General features: G+C 39.0%; 1 protein-coding gene across 1 annotated transcript in view; it reads right to left on the bottom strand.

Moving 5' to 3' along the window:
* The window catches only part of CSTF3 (cleavage stimulation factor, 3' pre-RNA, subunit 3, 77kDa), a 90,796-nt gene that overhangs the window by 51,089 nt on the left and 19,734 nt on the right, over nt 1-19,973 (bottom strand). Inside the window, exon 2 of the mRNA XM_009892698.1 lies at nt 135-315. Coding sequence (XP_009891000.1) covers nt 135-315 — 181 coding nt within the window. The remainder of the gene's footprint in view (nt 1-134; nt 316-19,973) is intronic.

Genomic DNA, 19,973 nt, shown 5'->3' with positions numbered 1-19,973 from the left:
GTCCCCACTGGAAGCGCCGGAGGGAGTCTCTGGTGGTGAGGGGGGGGCGCGGCGGCCCAGCACTTGTGGCGGGGCCTGGGCTCCCTTCTCCGGCGTTGTGGGGTGCAGGCCGATTTGCGGTGAGCTAGCCCTACCTGCTTCTTGCCGTCTGGGTGCACGGTGAAGCACCGGGGCTCGGCCCGGAGCCGTGATCGAGGCTCTCCCCGAAGAGCGGCCGCGTCAGTCATGCTTATGGCGCCCGTAAGGGTCGCAGCGTGGGCGTTTTCCCCCGTCGCTCGGTCCTCGTTTCTTGGCGGACCGTTTATTGTTGAGACTCTGAAGGACAGTGGGCAGAAAGTAGGAGGTTTCGGTGACCTCTAGCCCTGGCCCTGCGGCCTCGTCATGGGCTATTTCATTACCGAAGCGTTGCCTCTTGAACATTTGCTTCTTTACAGTAAGCCGATGCTCTGCCCTTGGTGAAGTAATGTCAGCAATGTTTGCTAGCAGTAGACCCATCTTTCTTACCTCGCAACAGCTCTTGGTAATCAAGGAGGCAAGTTCAGACGACAGGCTAAGAGATCATTTTCTCAAAGACCTCAAGGACACAGGAGGCAGCTCCCCCTAAAGCTACTTATTTTTATTTACAAAGTAATCACCATTCTGTGAGAGAAAGGCTTAAATCTGCTAATGCAGAGAAACTGCTATACGAAACAAACTCATTGAAGGAGGCTTGGCAGATACCAAGGTGAAAACTGACTTAGCTGCCTTCACCACAGCAGTGTAAGTGTTCTTAAAATTGTATAATACAGTCATATTTATGCAGAAATACTTAAAGTAACTTGATACCAGCACTCCTTGGGCTAACTTCTGCTTCATCTTCCACAAGTCAGTTCTTAAACCACAGTACTGTGTGAAAATAAGAAAAACATATTATGTAACATTCTTAAGCTTGACCCCCACAAAAAAAAGGGGGGAGCAGATAGTAAACACTTATTTGACCCATCTGTGGAGTAACATTTTTCTTCTCAGTACTGAAGAATTTTGTTGTTCTTCAGAAGTGAAATACAGACATGTCTGGCTTGATAGACAAGCTGTCCTGAAATTTCTTAGAGAATAGTGATTTGTGATACCAAGCTAACTTGTGGTTTCTCATAGGATATTTCTTCCATGTAACAACAGATTCTGTTTTGAAAAGATTTGATACACAAATACAATTTCTTTTTTTAAAAAAAAAAGGCATTTCTAATTCATCAGCGTAATGTTTTTCTATTTCCCATCTAAGAACCAATTCCTTATAAGTAATCATTTAAAACAATGCTGGTGAAACTTCCAATTAGATAATGTATATGTTATTCTAGGTCTACAGGACCTGTTCTAGTTCTTTGTTTTTTTGTTCAAGTGTATTTCTATAGTAATTTTAGCTGTTTCTGGTTTTGGGATTGCCTTGTTCAGTTTCATGAAATGATAAAGGTGTTTTTGAATGATGACAGCACCAAGGGCATCATGCTTGTCTTATTGAGTTAGTAAAGAGCAAATTGAACAATGCCTAATGTCATTTAGACTTTTGCTCCTTTTCTCCTACAGCCCGTCACCACACATAATAAAATAATGCATTCTTTCTTAAACTGGTGTTGCTCTTAATTTCTGTTATTCCATGCATAGAACAGAGCTCAGGCAAAATCCCAGCTGCTATGTATACAACTAGTGCCTATTCCCTTTCTGTCAAGTGTTGCTGTGATAGCTTGTATGAACTGCAGCGCTAATACATGGTATTAACTCTTTAATGTGTTGGAGAAAATTAAAAGGACCGGTAATGTACAGAAAGAAAATTAGATTTTAAATTCTTATGGATATCTTGTATCTTACCAGTTAAGCCCTAATAGTTTGTCTTGTTTTGCAGTTAAATGTGAACTTTTTCACAACTGTATTATAATGAAGATGTTTGTGTTTTGGTGTGAATCTCACAAGAGGCAGTATTACTTACAAAACCTGTGTGTAAATGATAGGTTATGTTTCAGAGTAACTTTGAAGATGTTTCCTTGGCTTAAATTTAGAGTTTAGATATAACAGTGTTAACTCAAGTTTTGCTTTGCTGTAACTTAAATTTGGGCCTCCTGTAAAAGTCTACTGGCTTGAGTTCAGTAGTGTGGTAAGTTTGTGTTACTTGACCCATTTGACAGGCTGATTTGGATCAGCTTTCTGGCTGGTGGTGTGAGGGCAAATAATGGGGATGCAGCAGCTAAGCTTAGCTGCTAATTCCTTCTGCATAGCTGAAATGTTGTTTTAGAATGTGGCTGTTTCTTCCCTTCCTTCTGAAGCTGCGTCATCTCGAGTGGAGTAGCTCAAGGCTTCTTGCCTGAGGTAACTGGAGCAGTGAAGACATGATCACAGGACTGTCTGCTTGGGAAAGCTGCACTTTAATTTTCAGATGGTTTGTGATATCAAAGCAACAGGACATTGCTAATATGTACTATGCTGTAGTGATTCATGCTTAGTTCAGTAATTGACATGAAACTTGATGGCAAGCGATGAGTTAACAAGTAAACTACTGTGGATTATAGTGCTCTGTAAGTGAGGGTTGCAGAAATTGAAAACAAATCTGAAACTGAACATGAATTGAAGACTACTGTACCTACAGTTCAGTGGTACTTAAATATTTTTGCTTGGAAAAAAGAAAGAAAAATAATGTGTCACTTACAAAAAAACAACTAGAAGAAAATGAGATCTTAAAACAAATAGATGTTGAACCTTAAAGACTGCCAGGCCAAGATCTTGGCAAATCATAAAGTGCAGTAAACTTGAAAGGAAACTGCTTTCACAGAGTTGGGACAATGGTTATCAAACAGAGCTGACATACCTGTCTTCCAAGTGTTTTTAGCTGCCACAGCAGTTTTTAATACTAGTTATGAAATCACATGGCTTGTGCAACCCTTTACATGCAACTCTACAACCAATAAAAATATTGTTCAGGAACTTTTTTAAAAAGGTTTCACTCACGGATATAATTATGTCTGCTCAATGCTAGAGACAATGCTTAACAGCTGTCAGATTTGAACTGCCCTATTAATTTCTGTGTGTTAATGTTGAATCTCAAGCTACCTGAATGCAGAGGATGCTGGAGATTGTTCTCCACAATCTGCCATAATATTATTGGAGGCTGTGGGCTCTGTCACCCTTCCTCTAAGATGGATTTCAACATATGTAGAGCGAAGATGTGTCGACCTGAAAACTGAGGGATCCTGTCTTGCTGTCGGTGAGGGTGATGGTGGCCCTTGGTGTTTCCTCAGCTGAGTTCTGCAGTACTTGAGCACCCCTATAGAACACATAATCTGTCCTTTTGTATTTCTAAATTGACGACACCATGGGAATTCTCTGAACTAAAAAAAGAAGGTAGTCTAGCTTATATTCCCATAGGCCATAATTAAGAATGAAATGTATTTTTGTGCCAAACTGGTTTTGCTCCCCATTTGATATCCATTGGTTTGGATCAAGGTGTGCCTCACTAATTGGTTGCATCAATGGCAAAGATGAGGAAGGAAGCAAAACCCAAGCTAACAGGCTTTTCTGAGTTTATTTTCTTTGGCTCCACACTGGTACTGCTGGAATTTGTAGTGAAGAATGAAGGAAGCAGCTGCGGGGATTTGGGTGGTGAGGAGGAGATGGTGGCAATATTGCTCAGCTGAAAATGGTATCCTGTAAGGATCTTGCAGCTGACAGGAATGTCAGTGTGTGAAACTATTTGCATTGGTATGTGATGGGTAGGATCTGTGGCATCAGATCTGTTGCCTGAGTAATATGCTCTGAAATAGGTTTCTTTCTGGGCATTTTCTTACTCTGATCCCCGTGTCAGGTGCAGCACAGCGCTATAGAGAGCCTTTCTTTGAGCTAAATACATGATTTACAGGTGCTGAAGTAGGATATTGAAGTAGTGAACCACTTGCTTATTATGTGAGACAGTCAGACTGATACACGCTCTGTGGGGTTTGGTATACAGAAGACCTGAATATGTCAAAATGCTGCAGCCAAGATTTTTGATCTGTTGCTGCTTCTGTGTTGCCAGATACCATAGTGGTCTTGTTTATCATCAGTAGTTGGAGAGGAGATGTCTTATTTTGTTCTAGTTCTGCCTTCTTTCCAATTCATGCCTGCTGTTGTTGTCTTTCCCGTTTGACTACTGTAGGCAGTGGTCCACAAAAGAGTTGTGGTAGGCATACACTGTGTGCGTGTTATTCCAGCTATCAGTGTCTCAGGTGCTGGTGATTATCATCCCAGTAGAGTTTTAAAATATCGAAATGGTCATGTGTCATGAAAAGCATTTAGATTACAGGTACAGATATGTAAATTATGTCAGCAATAGCAAAGGGTGAAATTCTGTGTCCCCTGTTACCCAGTGAATCGGGCTTCATGATCACAGACTGCTATGAAATTAAAAAGAAAGGAGTTGGTAACATGCAGAGGTAAATGATGTGGGTGTAATGCAATTAAAGGAAGCTTTGATTTGAAGGAGAATTGAGAGAAATTTGTCGGATTTTAAAATTAGTTTATTTAAGGAGTGAAACCAATTTAGAAATTTAGTATATAAGCAGAAAACAAAGGTGAATGGATTAGTGAATAGCTAGGGTGAATAATGGAAAACAATTGTACTGGACTGCATAGCTGCACTAATGTATTTTAATAGTGTAATAAGACATTAAAATTATGAATTGACTTCTAGCCTTCTCACCATCAATTCATTTACTCGAATTGGCTATCATTTAATGCTATTCAACACAGTATTGCCTAGTTTATTTTTTGTAAGCAGCTTTTTGACTTTCCAAGAAAAGTATAAATAATCCACGTTTAGACTGAACAAGCTTTTAAAAGTCTTGTTCTGTTTTTACTCTAGTGTTCTTTCCCAGTATCAATATTTGTTCTCTTTTCTTTCTATAACACTTCTTGCTGTTGTGGATCAGTATTAGTATTCATCAACATTTATTTATATTACCTTGTGGATTCTTTGGAAAATTTACCCTAATGAAATGAAATCTGAAGCTGGATCTCTCTCTATTTAAGAATGTACTTTAATAATGAAACATTAAGCAGTGAAAATAGTGCTGAAAGTTGTTTAAGCCAACAGCTGGATATCCTCAGAGGCAGGGTTACATTGTTTTTTTTTCTTAAGATTTGTGGACAGATATTTATGGATGTACCATTTATAGTCTACATATAGTGAGTCCAACATGTCCCGAATGCTTTGGATGTATAGTATGTGTGCAGATCAGTTCTCCAGTACGTGCACAGTCTCTCTCGCATGTCCAGCAGCGGTTTCTGTGGCGTTCCTGCATGCCAACTGCCAGGCTGCAACAGTATCCAAGGGGCTGAAAATCAGAGAGAGAGACTAACATCCTCCAGTTCTGCTTGGACAAAATTTCCAGGCAGAAAAACAGAAGAAATCTAGAAAGACTGAAATTGCAGAACAAAATTAAAAAAAAAAAAATCAAATTAAAAATAAATACAAAAAACCCACAAAAACCCACCCCAAACCAACCAACCAAACGAAAAACCAAACCAACAAAACCCCCTCCAACTGAATAATGCTCTTTGGCTGTGTACTGAATTAAAGCGGAGTCCAAAACGAGCCTTGCTGCTAGAGGGATGAAGATAAAGTAACGTGTCCAAATACAGCAGCACAGTTCACTAATGCAGTGTTCTCAAATTTCTGAGTGTTTGACTTTGGAACCTAAGCGTTTTTGAAGTAGTTAAAATGTGTTTATTGATGTCTGCCATGGCTAGATCTCTTCTAGGGGCCCGTCCCTATTGGCTTGTGACCACTGCCGTGTCCCCAGCTCTGTGACTCACCCGGGAGGTGGCAGACAAACACCACTCCGGCTCGGCTGGAAGCCCAGCGAGGGGACAAGCAGCACGTACCTGGCAGCTGCCCAACAGAGAAAATGGCATGGCAGTAACTTCGGGGCTTTTTATGTCTAGATTACAGGGCTTTTTCCTGCCGCATTACTATTTGACATCAGAAGTGGCTTTCTATGAATCTTGCTATGAGTCACAGCTTGCAACGATGAATAATTTTTAAAGTATTTTGACTTAACTTTATTTTAGAAAAAGTCATGCACGTTGTAAGGGTATTAATACTCAAAGGTAATAATAAGGGCAGAAAGTAGAAGTATCTGGAAGGAAAATAGAGGCATCAAAGGATGTCTGGAAATCAAAGAGGAACTTGCCAGTATTTAGCATAGCAGTCATCATCCAACAAATGAAAAAGAGAACAAAGTGAGGTGGGGCAGAACGTACTTATTTGTAATTGGGGTTGCACACTTCTGCATACTGGTATTCAGCCTCAGTTGTTTTCTAGTGTATGCTTTCCATGGTTGTAAACACATAGACAAAGCTTTTTAGAAACAGAAGTTGATTGCAGTTAGTTCTCACTTAGGATCAGTGACAGGAAATTTAACGTTAATTGTGATTATCCGATATGATACTGGAGTGCTTCCAAAAATGCTAGGGTTTAACAGCAAATAAAAAGTGACTATCTAAGCATAGTGTTGCTTGCACTTCAAATGCCTTCTACTTGGCTGAATAATCCAATCAATGTATGATGAGGGTGTAAAAGTGAGTTTATAAGACATTAGATGCTCTTCATTTTCGTAATGGATTGGAATACATAAACACAGAATATCAGAGGTTTCCACCTCAGGCTGTTTTGGGTAGAACTCTTGTTTTCTTAAATACAAGTTGTCCACAAAGGAGGAAGTTCACCCTGCTGACATAAATTCTACCTATTCAAGCGCTGTGTTTGTGCAGCCTAGAGAAACAGGAAAGGTGGAACTGGCCAACCAGTCCACCTGTAATGGGGGTGGGGAGGTTGCTATGCGACTATAGTATTTGATGTTTTACTTGAAAGCTCAGCTCCAGGAAACAAGGGTTTACATAAGAATCAATCAATCTTTCTTCTAAGTTAGTTTCCTTCTATTACGAAACAAAGCTTGTTTGTGTGATCCCAGTACATTGCAAACTCTCAGAAACCTAGAAGCAATGTGAAAGAAACCAAAGTTTAGGGTTGTTTTAATCTCCTTGTTTCAGGCAAGCTTGACTTACAAATCTTGGAAATGGCAGTACCCTCCTGGGGCTGGAATAGCAATCACCCCCTCTTTCTGTATTCATGATGTACAGCTTGATCCACAAAATATTCCTTGCCTCAGTTCACCTTCAAAACCTATTGTGACTGTCCTGTGAGTCCCACCTTCAGCTTTTCTGTCTCTAATGCAGCTATTGTCAGAGTTTATGGTTGTCAAAGTTTATTGTGAAGAAATAACTAATGTTTCTGACCTCAGCGCAAGTCTCCTATAATGGTGATGTTACCTAGTCCATACTTAGACCTGCAAGCTGCACTTGGAATAACAGCTCCCTTTGCATTTATCCCTGTGTAAATTTACCTTGGCAGATTGTGCGCTCTTTGAATTAAGGATTATGTTCCTGTACTTATCTATAAAGCATCTGGGTACCATGGTGATCAGATCAGACAAGCAGACAGCTAAATTTGCATTTAATATTAACTGACAATGCCAGGGTCCTTTTCCACAAGAAGCTGGACTTCACGTTAACAGAGCTGTGTTCTCTAGTAAAAACAGCGATTCCAAGTGTTAAGGGGTGCTATTTTTTAGTAAATTAATAGGGACGCAAAGGTAAGGAAGTGCTTTTACATTCTTTGTATTAGTTAAGCTTGTAGTTAGCAGTGAAATTCTTTCATTTGAACCTCAGTCATGATAACTCAGTTCATCCACCACATGCTATAATAGAATTTGCTTTGGTTTTGTATTTCTGAAGAAGCATAACACTGCACTGTGAAATCTCAGTTAAAGGAAATGTCTCAGTCTAAATGTAAGAAAAAAATATCCTTCAGATCAATGGTTTGAAAAGTATTGCCTCTTCTATGCAGGTCTTATTATGTATTGATTATACTTAAAGCTTACATTACAGTTAATTTCGTATTACATTCATGCATTTGTTATTTGTTTCCTTGTGATATTTTGACAGTTTTTAAATAATAATACATGGACTGGTGTTTACTCTGGAACGGTCACTTCATTTTATTAGCATACAGAGGGCAATGAGGCAGAAAAGGGAATGTCATGCCTATATATTAGCTCTTGTTCCAAGTAGTAACTTTCCAAAGACTGTCTGGGGACAATTCCTGGGGCAAATACTGTTTGTGAGTTGCTATTGCTATGCAGCGAAGCAGTTGAAACTCTCAATGGTGAACTACAAGACAGCCATAAAGCAGTTCTTATCATATATTAACATAATTTTAGTTGTGTATGTGTGTATGTATATGTAAAATTACCCCAAATGTAATGATCCTGCAGTGATTTAACACAAAAATAACTACACCATGGATTTTTATTGTATTTGTTTGCTCCTTGACCAGACATCATCTGCTGTTATTCCTTGTCCTTCAGTCTTTCTGTTCCCAGTCTTCATGTGGTAGTTTGTCCTGGTTTTGTTCCTTGAAGCAAGTGAGCAAGAGCTGCCGTGTGCCACAGGTAGGCATCCATTCCACCGTATGAAAACCAGAATTGCAATGCAGATTTGATCCAAAATGAATGAATCCCACAACTTTACTTTTTATTTCTGTAATTCCTTAGAAATTATGAGCACAGAGGGATGTATATATCCCAGCACAGTTTGGGAATGCCATCCACTCAAGCATGACAGTAGGTTTGGGAATATTGTCAACAGTAATTAGCTTGTAAATCCCAAGCGCCCATTGCAACAACTGTAGCTTTCCCAGTTACAAACACATTGCCAGCAGATCTGAAACAATTTAGCCGTAGTTGTTTTCACAGAATGGTGGAAACATGCCTTGGGGCTATCGTTTGGATGTACCAGGAGACTTTCTCAGAAAGCTCTATGCATATAAAAAGCTCTGGAACTACTGTGGGTTAAACATCAAAATGTGCTTTCTGCAGTATGTGCTCGTGTTCCCGAGTGAAATAGAGCCTATGTAAAATCACGGGTTTGTCAGAACAGAACCAGTTCAGCCCATGGTTCTGAGTCAATGCAGTCCGACAAAGTTGCTGCTAATGCTTTTGTGGACTCCAGCTCTAAAACAGCTTCTGAACCTCCCATTGCTATCTCCTTGCAGAAATGTTGCATGTCTAAAGAACAACAGGTCTCTATTCTAGTAGTTAGGGAGAACAGAATCCATGTCTAGGTCCTGTAACAGACTATCCCTACATTAACTTTGTTACAACTCAGAAATTAATTTCAAGGGCCTCCTTTATCCCACAATCCCCGAGATGAACAGAGAAGTTATCCCTTAATTTCTTTTGGGTGCAAGCAAAAAATAAGGTAGTGTGCTGTGGTCCTGTATGTCTCGGAATCCAGAGCCAGGCAGTTCCATTTGAGTGCTGGTGAGATGGAGGACATGGCAGCAGCATGGAAACTATCAGCAATGGCATGGTGTTATGGAGGGATGTACAAGTCTTGTTGAAAAGTGTGTGAGAACTTACTGCCTGGTTCACATACTGAAGACAAATGTTTAGGGAGTATGATAAGCTAACTGATGACAGTGTGCATGTGTGATTAGACTGAAGGATGGCATGTAATAGAGTCTCGTAAATTATTTGCTCATCAAAGGATGTAATTGTGTTTAGAGAAGCTGAAAGACAGCAGGTTTGGCTGGTTGTGTTAGCAATGAAAAGACTTAATGCATTGTGTATGTTATCTAGCTCAATGTGCTTTTTTCAGCGGTATCTTTATCCTCCCACTTTGCTTTTTGTTTCTTCCTTTGCTGTATGACTCATTTTTACAATACCCTTTTGTTGCAATTATCTGCTGGTTTTCATAATGAATCCTATTCCTTCCTTTTGCTACTCTGCTTTTCAGGTCTCCTTTAAGAATATATATGTTTATAAATTCATGATCTTTTCCGCATTTTTCTAGCAGAAGCTAGTTCACTGTACTAGTTACCAGTGCTAAAGAATGGTGCCTAAGCTATTTACCAAATTGTTACATATCCCTTCTTTTCTGAACATATTCAAGTCTGTAGGGGAAAACACTGCTTGTATGCACCAGAAAAGTGAGAACACTGTAAGAAATGTAAGTTAATACTAAGAGGTAATGAGGCAAAATGCCTCTGGTTTTAATTATAGTGGAAAATGGCCCTTAGAATCGTGATAAATTTTGAATACATATTTACCCATCTTTTCAAAATCCTCGGAAGAATAATATGGATTAAGGACTGTTAAGGCTTGTTTAATCCCTTTCCTTTGTACTTAAAAGTTTGAGCTTCTGTCATTAGTAAACAGAAGCACTGCTATCTGAGAGAACTAACTAGTTAGATTAAATACATTTTAAATGTCTATATAGCTTTTTAAAATGCCTGTAAGTCTATCTAAATGCATATATCAAATTGAGGAAACAACTGCCATTTCTCTTTCACAGCTGTATTTCATTCATACTGTTTTTTTTTTATTTAACTCATATTAAAAAGGAGGCTGTATAGCACATGACAGTACCAACATAAACAAAGGCATTTATAAAACCCAGATATAAGGTGTCTGGGTGAAAAGACAATTTCAGTCCTGAATCTGGAAATATGTATTTATTTTTTCTAAATCTGTTTTAAGTATTTCATAATGTTAAAATACGTTTTAGTTCAGACAGGCCTTAGGAGCTGTTTGGGCTGATGCTGTTGTTTCTGTGTACTTAGGGCATTACTTACACATTTTTCTCACATTTTGGTTACTTGCCATAGGGTTATAGAAAATAAACTGAACTGTAACCAAACGTGGGACTGCAGTCACATATGTTTAAGGTGATATAGCACGTTGTCGCAGAGCCGTCTGACGGCTTTCTGGTAGCATCACCATCTATTTCAGTAAAACATTTGAGTGACAGTGGACAAGAAATGACAGAGAAATTCCAGTAATGTAAGAAAGGAATGAAACACAAGCAACTATTTTGAGAGAAACTATTTTACCTTTAAGAATAATATTTTTTCTGAATTCACAAATTATCATCTGAATATGTTGAATTCAATTAAAGTAATTTCTTCTGTGTTTCAGAAAGATTGTGAGTAAATACATTTCCCCATTATATTCTGTGAATAAAAAGGTAAAGAAATACTTAGGCACTTGTAAAATGAAAAATTTTTCCTTGAAAATCAGGGAAAGATTTATGTTACTTTTCTGTGATCAGTATTTGCAAATAACTGTAGAATATCCTTTAGAGGAGTTGCCCAGATTTTTTTTTACTGAGGGTAAAGAGGACATCTCATCAGTTGGCCTTCTGAGTAATTCTTTTTCAGGACTAATGCAGTTTGTTTCTATTAAAAAAGGGCACATATTGAAAAAAGTCTGAAATAACGTTTTTAATGCAGCATCAAAATGTGTAAGAATGAAACCTACCACAGGCTAAAGCAGTTACCAGGTGCTCAAGGGAGCATCACCAGTTCACAAAGTTATTTCTGTAGGAAAGAGTAATCAACGCCCCTTTTCTCTTTATCCAATTTTGTAAGTAAAAAAATGGTAAGTGCAAAGCTTCCAAAATAATAAATAAGATCTTCAATGTGTCAAAGCCTGCCTCTCTGCATGGAAGGAATTCCCTCCTTCAAGCTGTAGGCACTCTTGAACAAGCACTGACATTTACAGTCAAATCCATGTCTAATTAAAGAGTAATGAATGCTTAAAATTGGAGTGTAATTTGAAAAATAGTATAAAAATAAACAACAGCCCGACCTGGGGTTGCCATAATTAAAGAAAGAGAAAGTCCAAACCCACCATCTGGAGAGTCTGTGCGTTCCACATGGCTGTCATTTCATATTGACTGTTGGATCCTTATTTCTTCTCCTTAAATTGTCCTTGTCTTTGGATTAAATTCTGATCCTAGAGAAGTTAATTGTAAAGCTCACAGAGATCTTACTAGTGGACTGATTTAAAGAATCGCTTGTGGTAATTTGCAGAGCTTTGGCTGCAAAATGGGTTTATGGTATATTTGAGGTAGCCATCTTTCTGAGTAATTCAGGAGTAGATCCTGAGTAATGTGCTCTAGGCAATCCTGCTTTAGCAGGGGAGTTGGACTAGATGATCTCTAGAGGTCCCTTCCAACTCTGAAAATTCTGTGATTCTGTGATCTTCTTCTGAGTGCAGTGCTGTTTTCTGCACATCAGATCTGTCAGATCCTGTAGACTGTTGCGTTTGTCCTCTAACTGCAAGAATAATGTCGTCTTGTCCCTAACAATTACTATAAAAATGTGAAGAGGTGCTGTAGTTGTTCCAGAGAAAATTATATTTTTGACACCTATTGACCCTTCAAATCCTTTTAGGAACTGGCTATCTTTAGAAAAAAAGAATCACAAAATCATTATTAAATTGGCTCTCTGGCCCGCATTCTCTGCCTGTTTCCTGACCAGAAAAGAAAAAAAGGGTGGTGGTGGTGGAGAAAGGCATTCCATCCAGGCAGGGATGGCATCTCTAGGCTGTTTGAGTAGGGGGAGAAGTAACCAGCTTTTATAAGCAAGGTTCCAATTACAAAGAGCAAAATGGTAAAACCAGCAGAAGACATATTAGCTTGTTTAGTTGCTTACTTCTTAAACTTTCCCTATCAGCTTTTGAGAATCCTGTCACATCCATCTTCTGTTTATAAAGTATCTGTCTTGCTTTTCTCCTTGTTGTCGTTGCTACTGGCGGTATGCTTGCAGCTCACCAGTTCTTCTTTACTCTAGGCTAGCTCCGTTAGCAAGTCAGTGTGTGAAGTCCAGAATGTGGTTTGGGAACTGTAAAGCTTCACTAGTCTAGTTGATACTGAGCTGGGCTACTTTCCTTGCTGGATCTTCCCTGTTCTCACTACAGGCTTATAGGACTTTCTTTTCTCGACACCGCTCTCCCACCCCCCTTTATTTAATTGTCTCCATCTTTTCTTCCTTGAAGAACATTTGATTTATTAAAATTGCATTCAGACAGGATTTAGGAAAAACAAACAAACAAACACCCCAAAAAACAAATCATAGAAGATTTTTAGGAAAAAAACTCCAAACCTAACACACATACTTTGGTCATTTCTCTGGTATAATTTGTGGCAGTAACTATGTCACATTGCTCTGCAAAACACTGGGATTTGCATGTGTCATGAATGACAAAGTCTACTTCATATTCTCTTTGTAAGTGTCAAGGTAAGAAGTAAACAGCCTCCTCCCAGACACTACTGAAGTAGCTTTAGGACTACAGACTACGTGCCACGGTACTCATTAAATTGTGCCCTGGTTTCCTCAAGTATCCTAGTGTAGGAGTTGTTACTGAGGCAACACGAGGACTACTGTGCAACTCCTGTAAAAACAAGTCACTGGGGTGTGTCAGACATCTACATACACAGTGGCTCTGGACTGAAAATTGCCTTTTTTATTTTATTTAAGTTAAGCAACTGAAAAGCAAATGGGGATGGAAACGGTAATGTAAAAAATGCTTAAAGGTTTTTTAAATATTTATTTGGATTTTGCCTTACTTTTCTGTGCCCTGCTTTGCGTAGGAGAGAATAGAAATGCTGCTCATGAGTGGCTTTGCCAAATGGCAGTCCTCTCACTGGTCAAGCCTGATACTGAAGGTTGAACAGAATCATTCCCAGACTGGACTGGGAAGAGTAATTTCTCTGTTTTATATGGAAAAATTTCTCCAAGGACTGCTAGTGTTCTGTCCGTGCTAGCTGCACAGAGATGCGGAAGGATCCGACTATGTTGTTGTGAACAAGCGTGGTTGTGATAGTTGAAGTGGTCTGTTGAAGTCAGAGCTTTTACAGTTGGCCAGAAATAGATAGGAAGCAGAAACCTTTACAGTTAGCCCCAAATGAAAGAACGGTCCCTAGAGACAGGCAGCAGACACAGTTCTCTCATATTAAGTCATAAGTTGCATATAGCTGTTTGTCTAACCTTTTTGGCTTTTTGTGTCTGTACAGCAGATGTTAATGCACCTGAAAATAGAAAGTCTGAAGCTTATGTATTCGTCCTTGTTTCACATTTTAAAGCGTGTGTGTATATTTATATATGTATGTATAAAAATACGTATACAAATATGTATGACAGGCCCCTTTAACGATATTCCCTGACCCATTCATTTGCCCCGTGCACAGCTGACTGCTACTTATCTGCTCTGTTCCCCAGAGTCCATTTTGTATGTTAACAGCCATGTTGCTCTTGCTGGTAGGATGGGCAGGGATCGTAACTAGAATTACAGGGCACTGACAGGCTTCCTGCATACGCCATCTCTTGGAAAAACACTATTTGCTCCTACCCTTCCTTGAAGTGCAGTACGTGTAGATACTGTTCTATGGTGGCTTTCATTTGAAAGTCCTTTTGAAAAATCCCTCTGAAAGCATAAAAGGCAGGCGAGCCTTACAAGTTGTTGCCTAATACAGGTATACCTCCAGGTGTATTTCTTCTCAAATCCTATGTTCTGGAGCATCTTACTTGTAGTGGCTAAATGTTCTGATAATGGCAACCTTAGACAGGTAATGCGAGATCTTCATGTGGTGGTGCTTGTTGGGTTAGCTAGTTTCAGAATTAGTTGTTTTGGCAAACTACTGTATGTTGCCTAACACTTGTTCTACAGGTGCCACAAACAGATCCCAGAAATGAAAAGTTCCTTTGAAATGCACCCAGGTTTTTGTTAGTAGAACTTGGAGGAGTTTTGGAGTAGCTTAATTTGCCATGGTGATGACGTAGGAGGGCATATATGAATTGAAGACCAGCTGGAAAGACCTGGGAAGAAGCATATTTCAGTGAGCGCTTTGGCGGTGGTGTAAATACCTGTTAAGACAGGGCTCTATCCCAGGCTGCTCTTCCACCTGCTGCTGGGTTTCCTCGCCAGCTTAGTCAGTCAACTCATTTCAGACTGTAGCCAGACGGTAAGATGGCATATAGGCAGTCTGAATGCAAAGTCAAGATTTAAAAATGGAAAAAAAATAAAGGTTGAAGTACAGGGACTGCTAGAAAGAGGAGAAATAACTCTCAAGACTCTGAATTACTTGATGGTCCTAAGCTTGATTAGGCTAAAAATTCTCTTTGTGATCACAAATGCACATTTAAAGTACTGAAACCAAAAGACCATCAGGATACTAACATATGTGGCAGCATCCTTGTGTCTAAAAAGGTTAGGCAGAAACAAAATGTAATCTACTCAAAACACACACAGAAAGGGGAAAAAAATAAATAAATGCATATGTATGAGTGCTTAATCTTAGTGGGGTGTCCAATACAAGCCTCTATCTACTGAATGATTTCTGCGTCAGCTGCTTCCTCTGTTGACCTCCATCCACAGGTTTTATTGTACCAGCATGTAGGTACAGGAGCGAGATTAGCTCTGAAAAAACAAGTTTTGAAATAATTGCTTTAGAGCAATTTTCAAAGATTTTTTTTCTTTTATTCAACCATGAAATGGAAGTGTCCTGCTGATGGCTCCAGCATACTTTTTAATTGAATAATTAACATGGATAATAGGTATTCAGCAGCGTTTTTGTTGGTAATCACTGGATTTACTAATCTCCCAGAAGGTGGGATGATTCACAATCTTTTAATGCCCCAAAATAGAAGATAATTAAAACCCTACACACACAACTTGAAACAGAATTGAGTAGAAATGCTGAAGAGGAAAAATTAGAAAATGAGCTTGAGGGAGAAATGGGGGGGGGAAGGAAAATAATACTCCTAACTACTAATAATAGTAAGAATACTTAGGAAATTGCATTTTAGATATTTGAAGTTTTCCTTACTCTGCCCCACTTTGCAAGTGACCAAGCCTTCTTTCAGGAAAATCCTCTGTCTGCGGTAGTTTCCTAGCAGGGCTTTGCCGCTTGCTGTGCGGTGGGTGGGCTCGGCTGGACTGAGAGCAGAGCGCTCACAGAAGCCACATGGCCTCTCTGTGATGGGTCTCAGGAGAGATTCAGAGTGCTCACACATGTGTTCAGGGAGGGTGGGTGCTATACTAGTCAACTACTGAAAATTACATGTGTAGTAACTATGTGGTGAGCTGTGACATAGTGAGGGGGAACCGTAACGGTTTCTGAGGGGAGGGTTAGCTCATAGATTCAATGATACTTCATTACTGAAGAAAGTCTAATGAGCAAATACACATCCTGGATGTACTGCATCATGCATCTGTTTATGGTGGCTGGGAGTTATAGGCTCCAGAGCCACGTTAACATGCAAAGTTGTACAGCTTAGGTTATTCCTTGGTGTAATACCTTTCGTTGCAGTAGATGTAGACCACTACTTATGTTCTATGTATCACTACGTATCACTTAGTCACTTGACAAAAGAGGGGTTGCCGCTTGCCATTGGAGTTAATTCTCACAGTAACAAAGAACTAACACAAAGCTAACCACTTTCTCTCCCAAGTGCAAGAAGTGTTCTTTTAACATTAACTTTTCCTCCTCTGGAGGTGGTGGAAAAAGAAACTGCAAGTGACAGATGTTAGTCCTGTCATTTACTTGACTAGATGAAGACAGTCATGCTGAGGTGGCTGGATGTAGGATGGAACCCAAACAGAATAAGGAGTGAGTTACTTTATTTGCAGTGCCCATAAAACAAGGCTATTAATTAACCTGTCTAATAAGTACTTTTCATACAGAGATATAGTGGACACTTGAGACTTCACTATTCACTTCAAAGAGCTAGTGATCAAGTTCACATTGGCACAAGCAGGGCAGGGCTGGATTTCTCTACTCTGTGCTTCTCTGCCAAATTCCGTCTGCTAAAATATGAGTGTGGTTTTGAAACATTATTTGCAGGCTTTGAAAAAAAGATGCTGTACAAAGGCAATGTTATTGGCCAATTTCAAGCCACCCTTTGGTTTGTGGCAAAAATCTGTCATGAGCTCAGGAATCTCTAGAGAAGTCTTGTCTGCTCCAGTAGAAATTTGTAGGGTCCAAAATACTGACAAATAGGTCCAAGAGAGGCAGAGCACAACAGTGGGCAGGGTGTTCCCACCAGCGTAACCTTAAATTGCTCTGACTCTTCTCAGGCTGTGATGCCTTCCAAGTAAAGACTGAACATAGACCAATTGTTGCTCATCCGAAGAACAATGAAGGCCAAAGTGCCTTATTGCCACCAGACAATTCCAGATCAGATAGTAAGAAAATGGCTATCGTGAAATAATCCTCATACAATAAAAGGATATTTACATCATTATGCCATATAGCAAAGCAGCATGCATGGGAGGTATTTTGGACGTGTGTCCACGTCACTGTATCGTGATAGCTTGGCAGCCTCTCTGTGAGGTTTTCCCGGGACCTGAACAGCAGAAACATTGCGAGTCGGTAATTCCGTACACTGGCAGAACTTGGAGGAAAAGTTAAGCTGTGTCTTTTGGGATCATGCTTGCCTCTAGCAAGTAGTATTGTTTTCTGTCTTGTATCAGTACTCTTCGGCAGACAAATAAACAACAAAATAAAGCAGAAGTAGCTTAATGAAGAAAAATGGATTTGGAACGCTGCTTTCGATCACAGGCCGGACTCTGCCCAGCTTTTGTGCACTGGGTGGTATAAGAGCTACCAGGAGCATCGCGTACCCTTCACACAACAAGTAGGCAGGAAAAAGTGTATTAATTTCTCCTGCTGTGTGCATACACCTGGGGACAAATGTTGCCAGAAAAGGGATGGGCAAGAGGAACGAGGTGACTCTATCCCCCATTTCAATCTCTACAAGACATAGAAGGCAAAGGCTGCAATGTCTTCTAATCAAAAGTGGCAAGTTTTACTTTTACTCTTCTGAGTTTCACAGCAGCTGGTTTGGGTTTTTTTTTTTGTTTGTTTGTTTTTTTTAAATCTTGCTGTTCTTGAAAAATGCGCTGTAAGTTTAGTTTAATTACAGGGTTTTTTTGAGCAACTCTTTTAGAAAAGAGAACAAAGAAGTGAACTTCATAAACACAGGCTGGAATTTAAACTAACCCACTATTTTCTAGTATTTTGAGATCTTTTGGATGTCTGGCTAACTGCTTTAGTTTCTAGGTCTGTATCATGGTGGCGTTCACACACCTCCTCATACCGGCTGTCTCTGAGAGTGTCTCCATAAAAGCACTACTTTTCCCCCAAACTAAACTATATAGTATTTTACCATTGCAATGCCATGGGGTTTTTAGGTTGGTTTGGTTTGTTTTTAGCATCAGTTAGCATCATGTTTATTAAATACTTAGCAAAGTTCTGATTCTTCGCCCTTCGCCCCAAACTCTTAATCCCAGAAGATTACACTGGGAATTCTTAGGCAGTGATTATTCATGTGACTAAAAATTGTTCATGTAATGACGTTTTTACAGAAATAAAATGGCATACCCTATATGTTGTAAGTTATTTCATATATAGAGATTTCTGAATTTAAACTAAGCTTTGTTAATAGAATACAGATATTATCACTGACTGAGCCTTTGTACAATCTGTCTTTTGTAAATTTTCTCCCTCCTGACTTATCTTTCTTTCAAAAGTCATAATCCTGGAATAGATGGTTTTGAACCTGAATTTTAAATTTCGGTTTGTATAAACTAAGTGGTAGAGCCATATGACTAGTTCTTAATTCACTTCGCGTTGCTCTGTGCTCCAAAAATTAATTCATTTAGTGCTTGGAAGTACAAGTGTGATCAGAGAACACACTGTAAATGTTAATAAAACTGTATTGCATCAACATTAAGATGAATTATGAAAGAAAAATTTACAATTCAATACATTCGGTTTTAAAATAGAGAATGGATGGTGCCTGTGTTACTTCATGTAATCAAAAGTATAGTTGTTGGTTATAATTAAAAGTTGCATTCTGTATATACAAAACTGTGAAAATCATTGTGTTCTATCTGATTTCAAAAATACTCTTAATATACTTAGGAGTATTGTTCGTCCACGTGCTGATAGAATTATTGGAAATTCCAATCTGTGCTGGTGCACCAGAGTTCACTTTTTGTTGTAGTCACAAGACATTTTTTTTTATGGATGACAATCTTAGCACTTTTTAGCTAGGTCTTGCTATCTTGAGCAGCTTAAAATATTTTTGTTTAGTGTACATTTAATCTGTTTTCATTTGCATAAGACCTCATGTCACTTGCACGGCATATTATAGGATTGATTGATCGAATGACATTGAATTATGATCTACTATCTGAGCTGGCTTCACTACTCCAGTGCCTTACTACTTTGGCATGCAAAAATTTTGAATTAAGGTTGCATTAAAAGGTAATGCCATCCTCTCATTTGCATATGCCAAACATGATAATTGCTTGAGACAGAAAACTCTGTATGCATCCCAAGTATGAGCATGCCCCAGGCTGCAAGAAAGGGAAAGGATGTTGTGCCTTGAATTGTCTCATCTTCCAGCTCTGTTGGCAGAGTGAAAGAAGTAAGGTGGTGGGAAACTTCCTCTTCTCTTGTCCTATAATTGGAGAAAAATATAGCTTAGCCTTTAAACTTCTGTGGGAAGTAGGATACTAAGCAGCATTTCCCTGTGCTTTGTTAAGCTGTCCCTGACTTGAAAGAGGAGGGGGGGGGGAAACCTCATCCCTGTCACTGTTGATAGAAGCTCTGTAGTAGTGCTGCTTTTTACTTTGACTTTATTTCTGGTGAATTATTACTTTTGGCAATATGCATAGTTTATGCTGCTAGCAAATGTTGGTAAAAATAATCAGCATATACAAATAAGAAGTAGCTTATTTGTATCAGGTGCAACTTAAATTGCCTGGATTATTCAAAGAAAAGTCAGAGTACAAGTGATGATATGTCATTAGAGACTTTGCTTGCCATTAACTTTATATACCTCCTTCCACTTCCAAATACTAAAATTCAAGCTAATAAAATCAGTATTAAATGTTTTATATTGTTCAGTTTCCCTGGTTTATTTTGTATTTTTATATAAGTTATATATAAAGAAAAATCTATTTTAAAAGCTTTTTGAGAACTCTTTGTCTTCCATCTGGCACGAAGAGCATTTCTAGAGGGGAGGGGAAAGAAACAGAGTACTGTCTGAGGTAAATTTG

This window comes from Charadrius vociferus, unplaced genomic scaffold, assembly GCF_000708025.1.
Source record: "Charadrius vociferus isolate BGI_N301 unplaced genomic scaffold, ASM70802v2 scaffold19, whole genome shotgun sequence".
Classification (NCBI taxonomy): domain Eukaryota; kingdom Metazoa; phylum Chordata; class Aves; order Charadriiformes; family Charadriidae; genus Charadrius; species Charadrius vociferus.
Note: the sequence above shows the minus strand (reverse complement) of the source record. Positions and strands in the feature narration are given on the sequence as shown.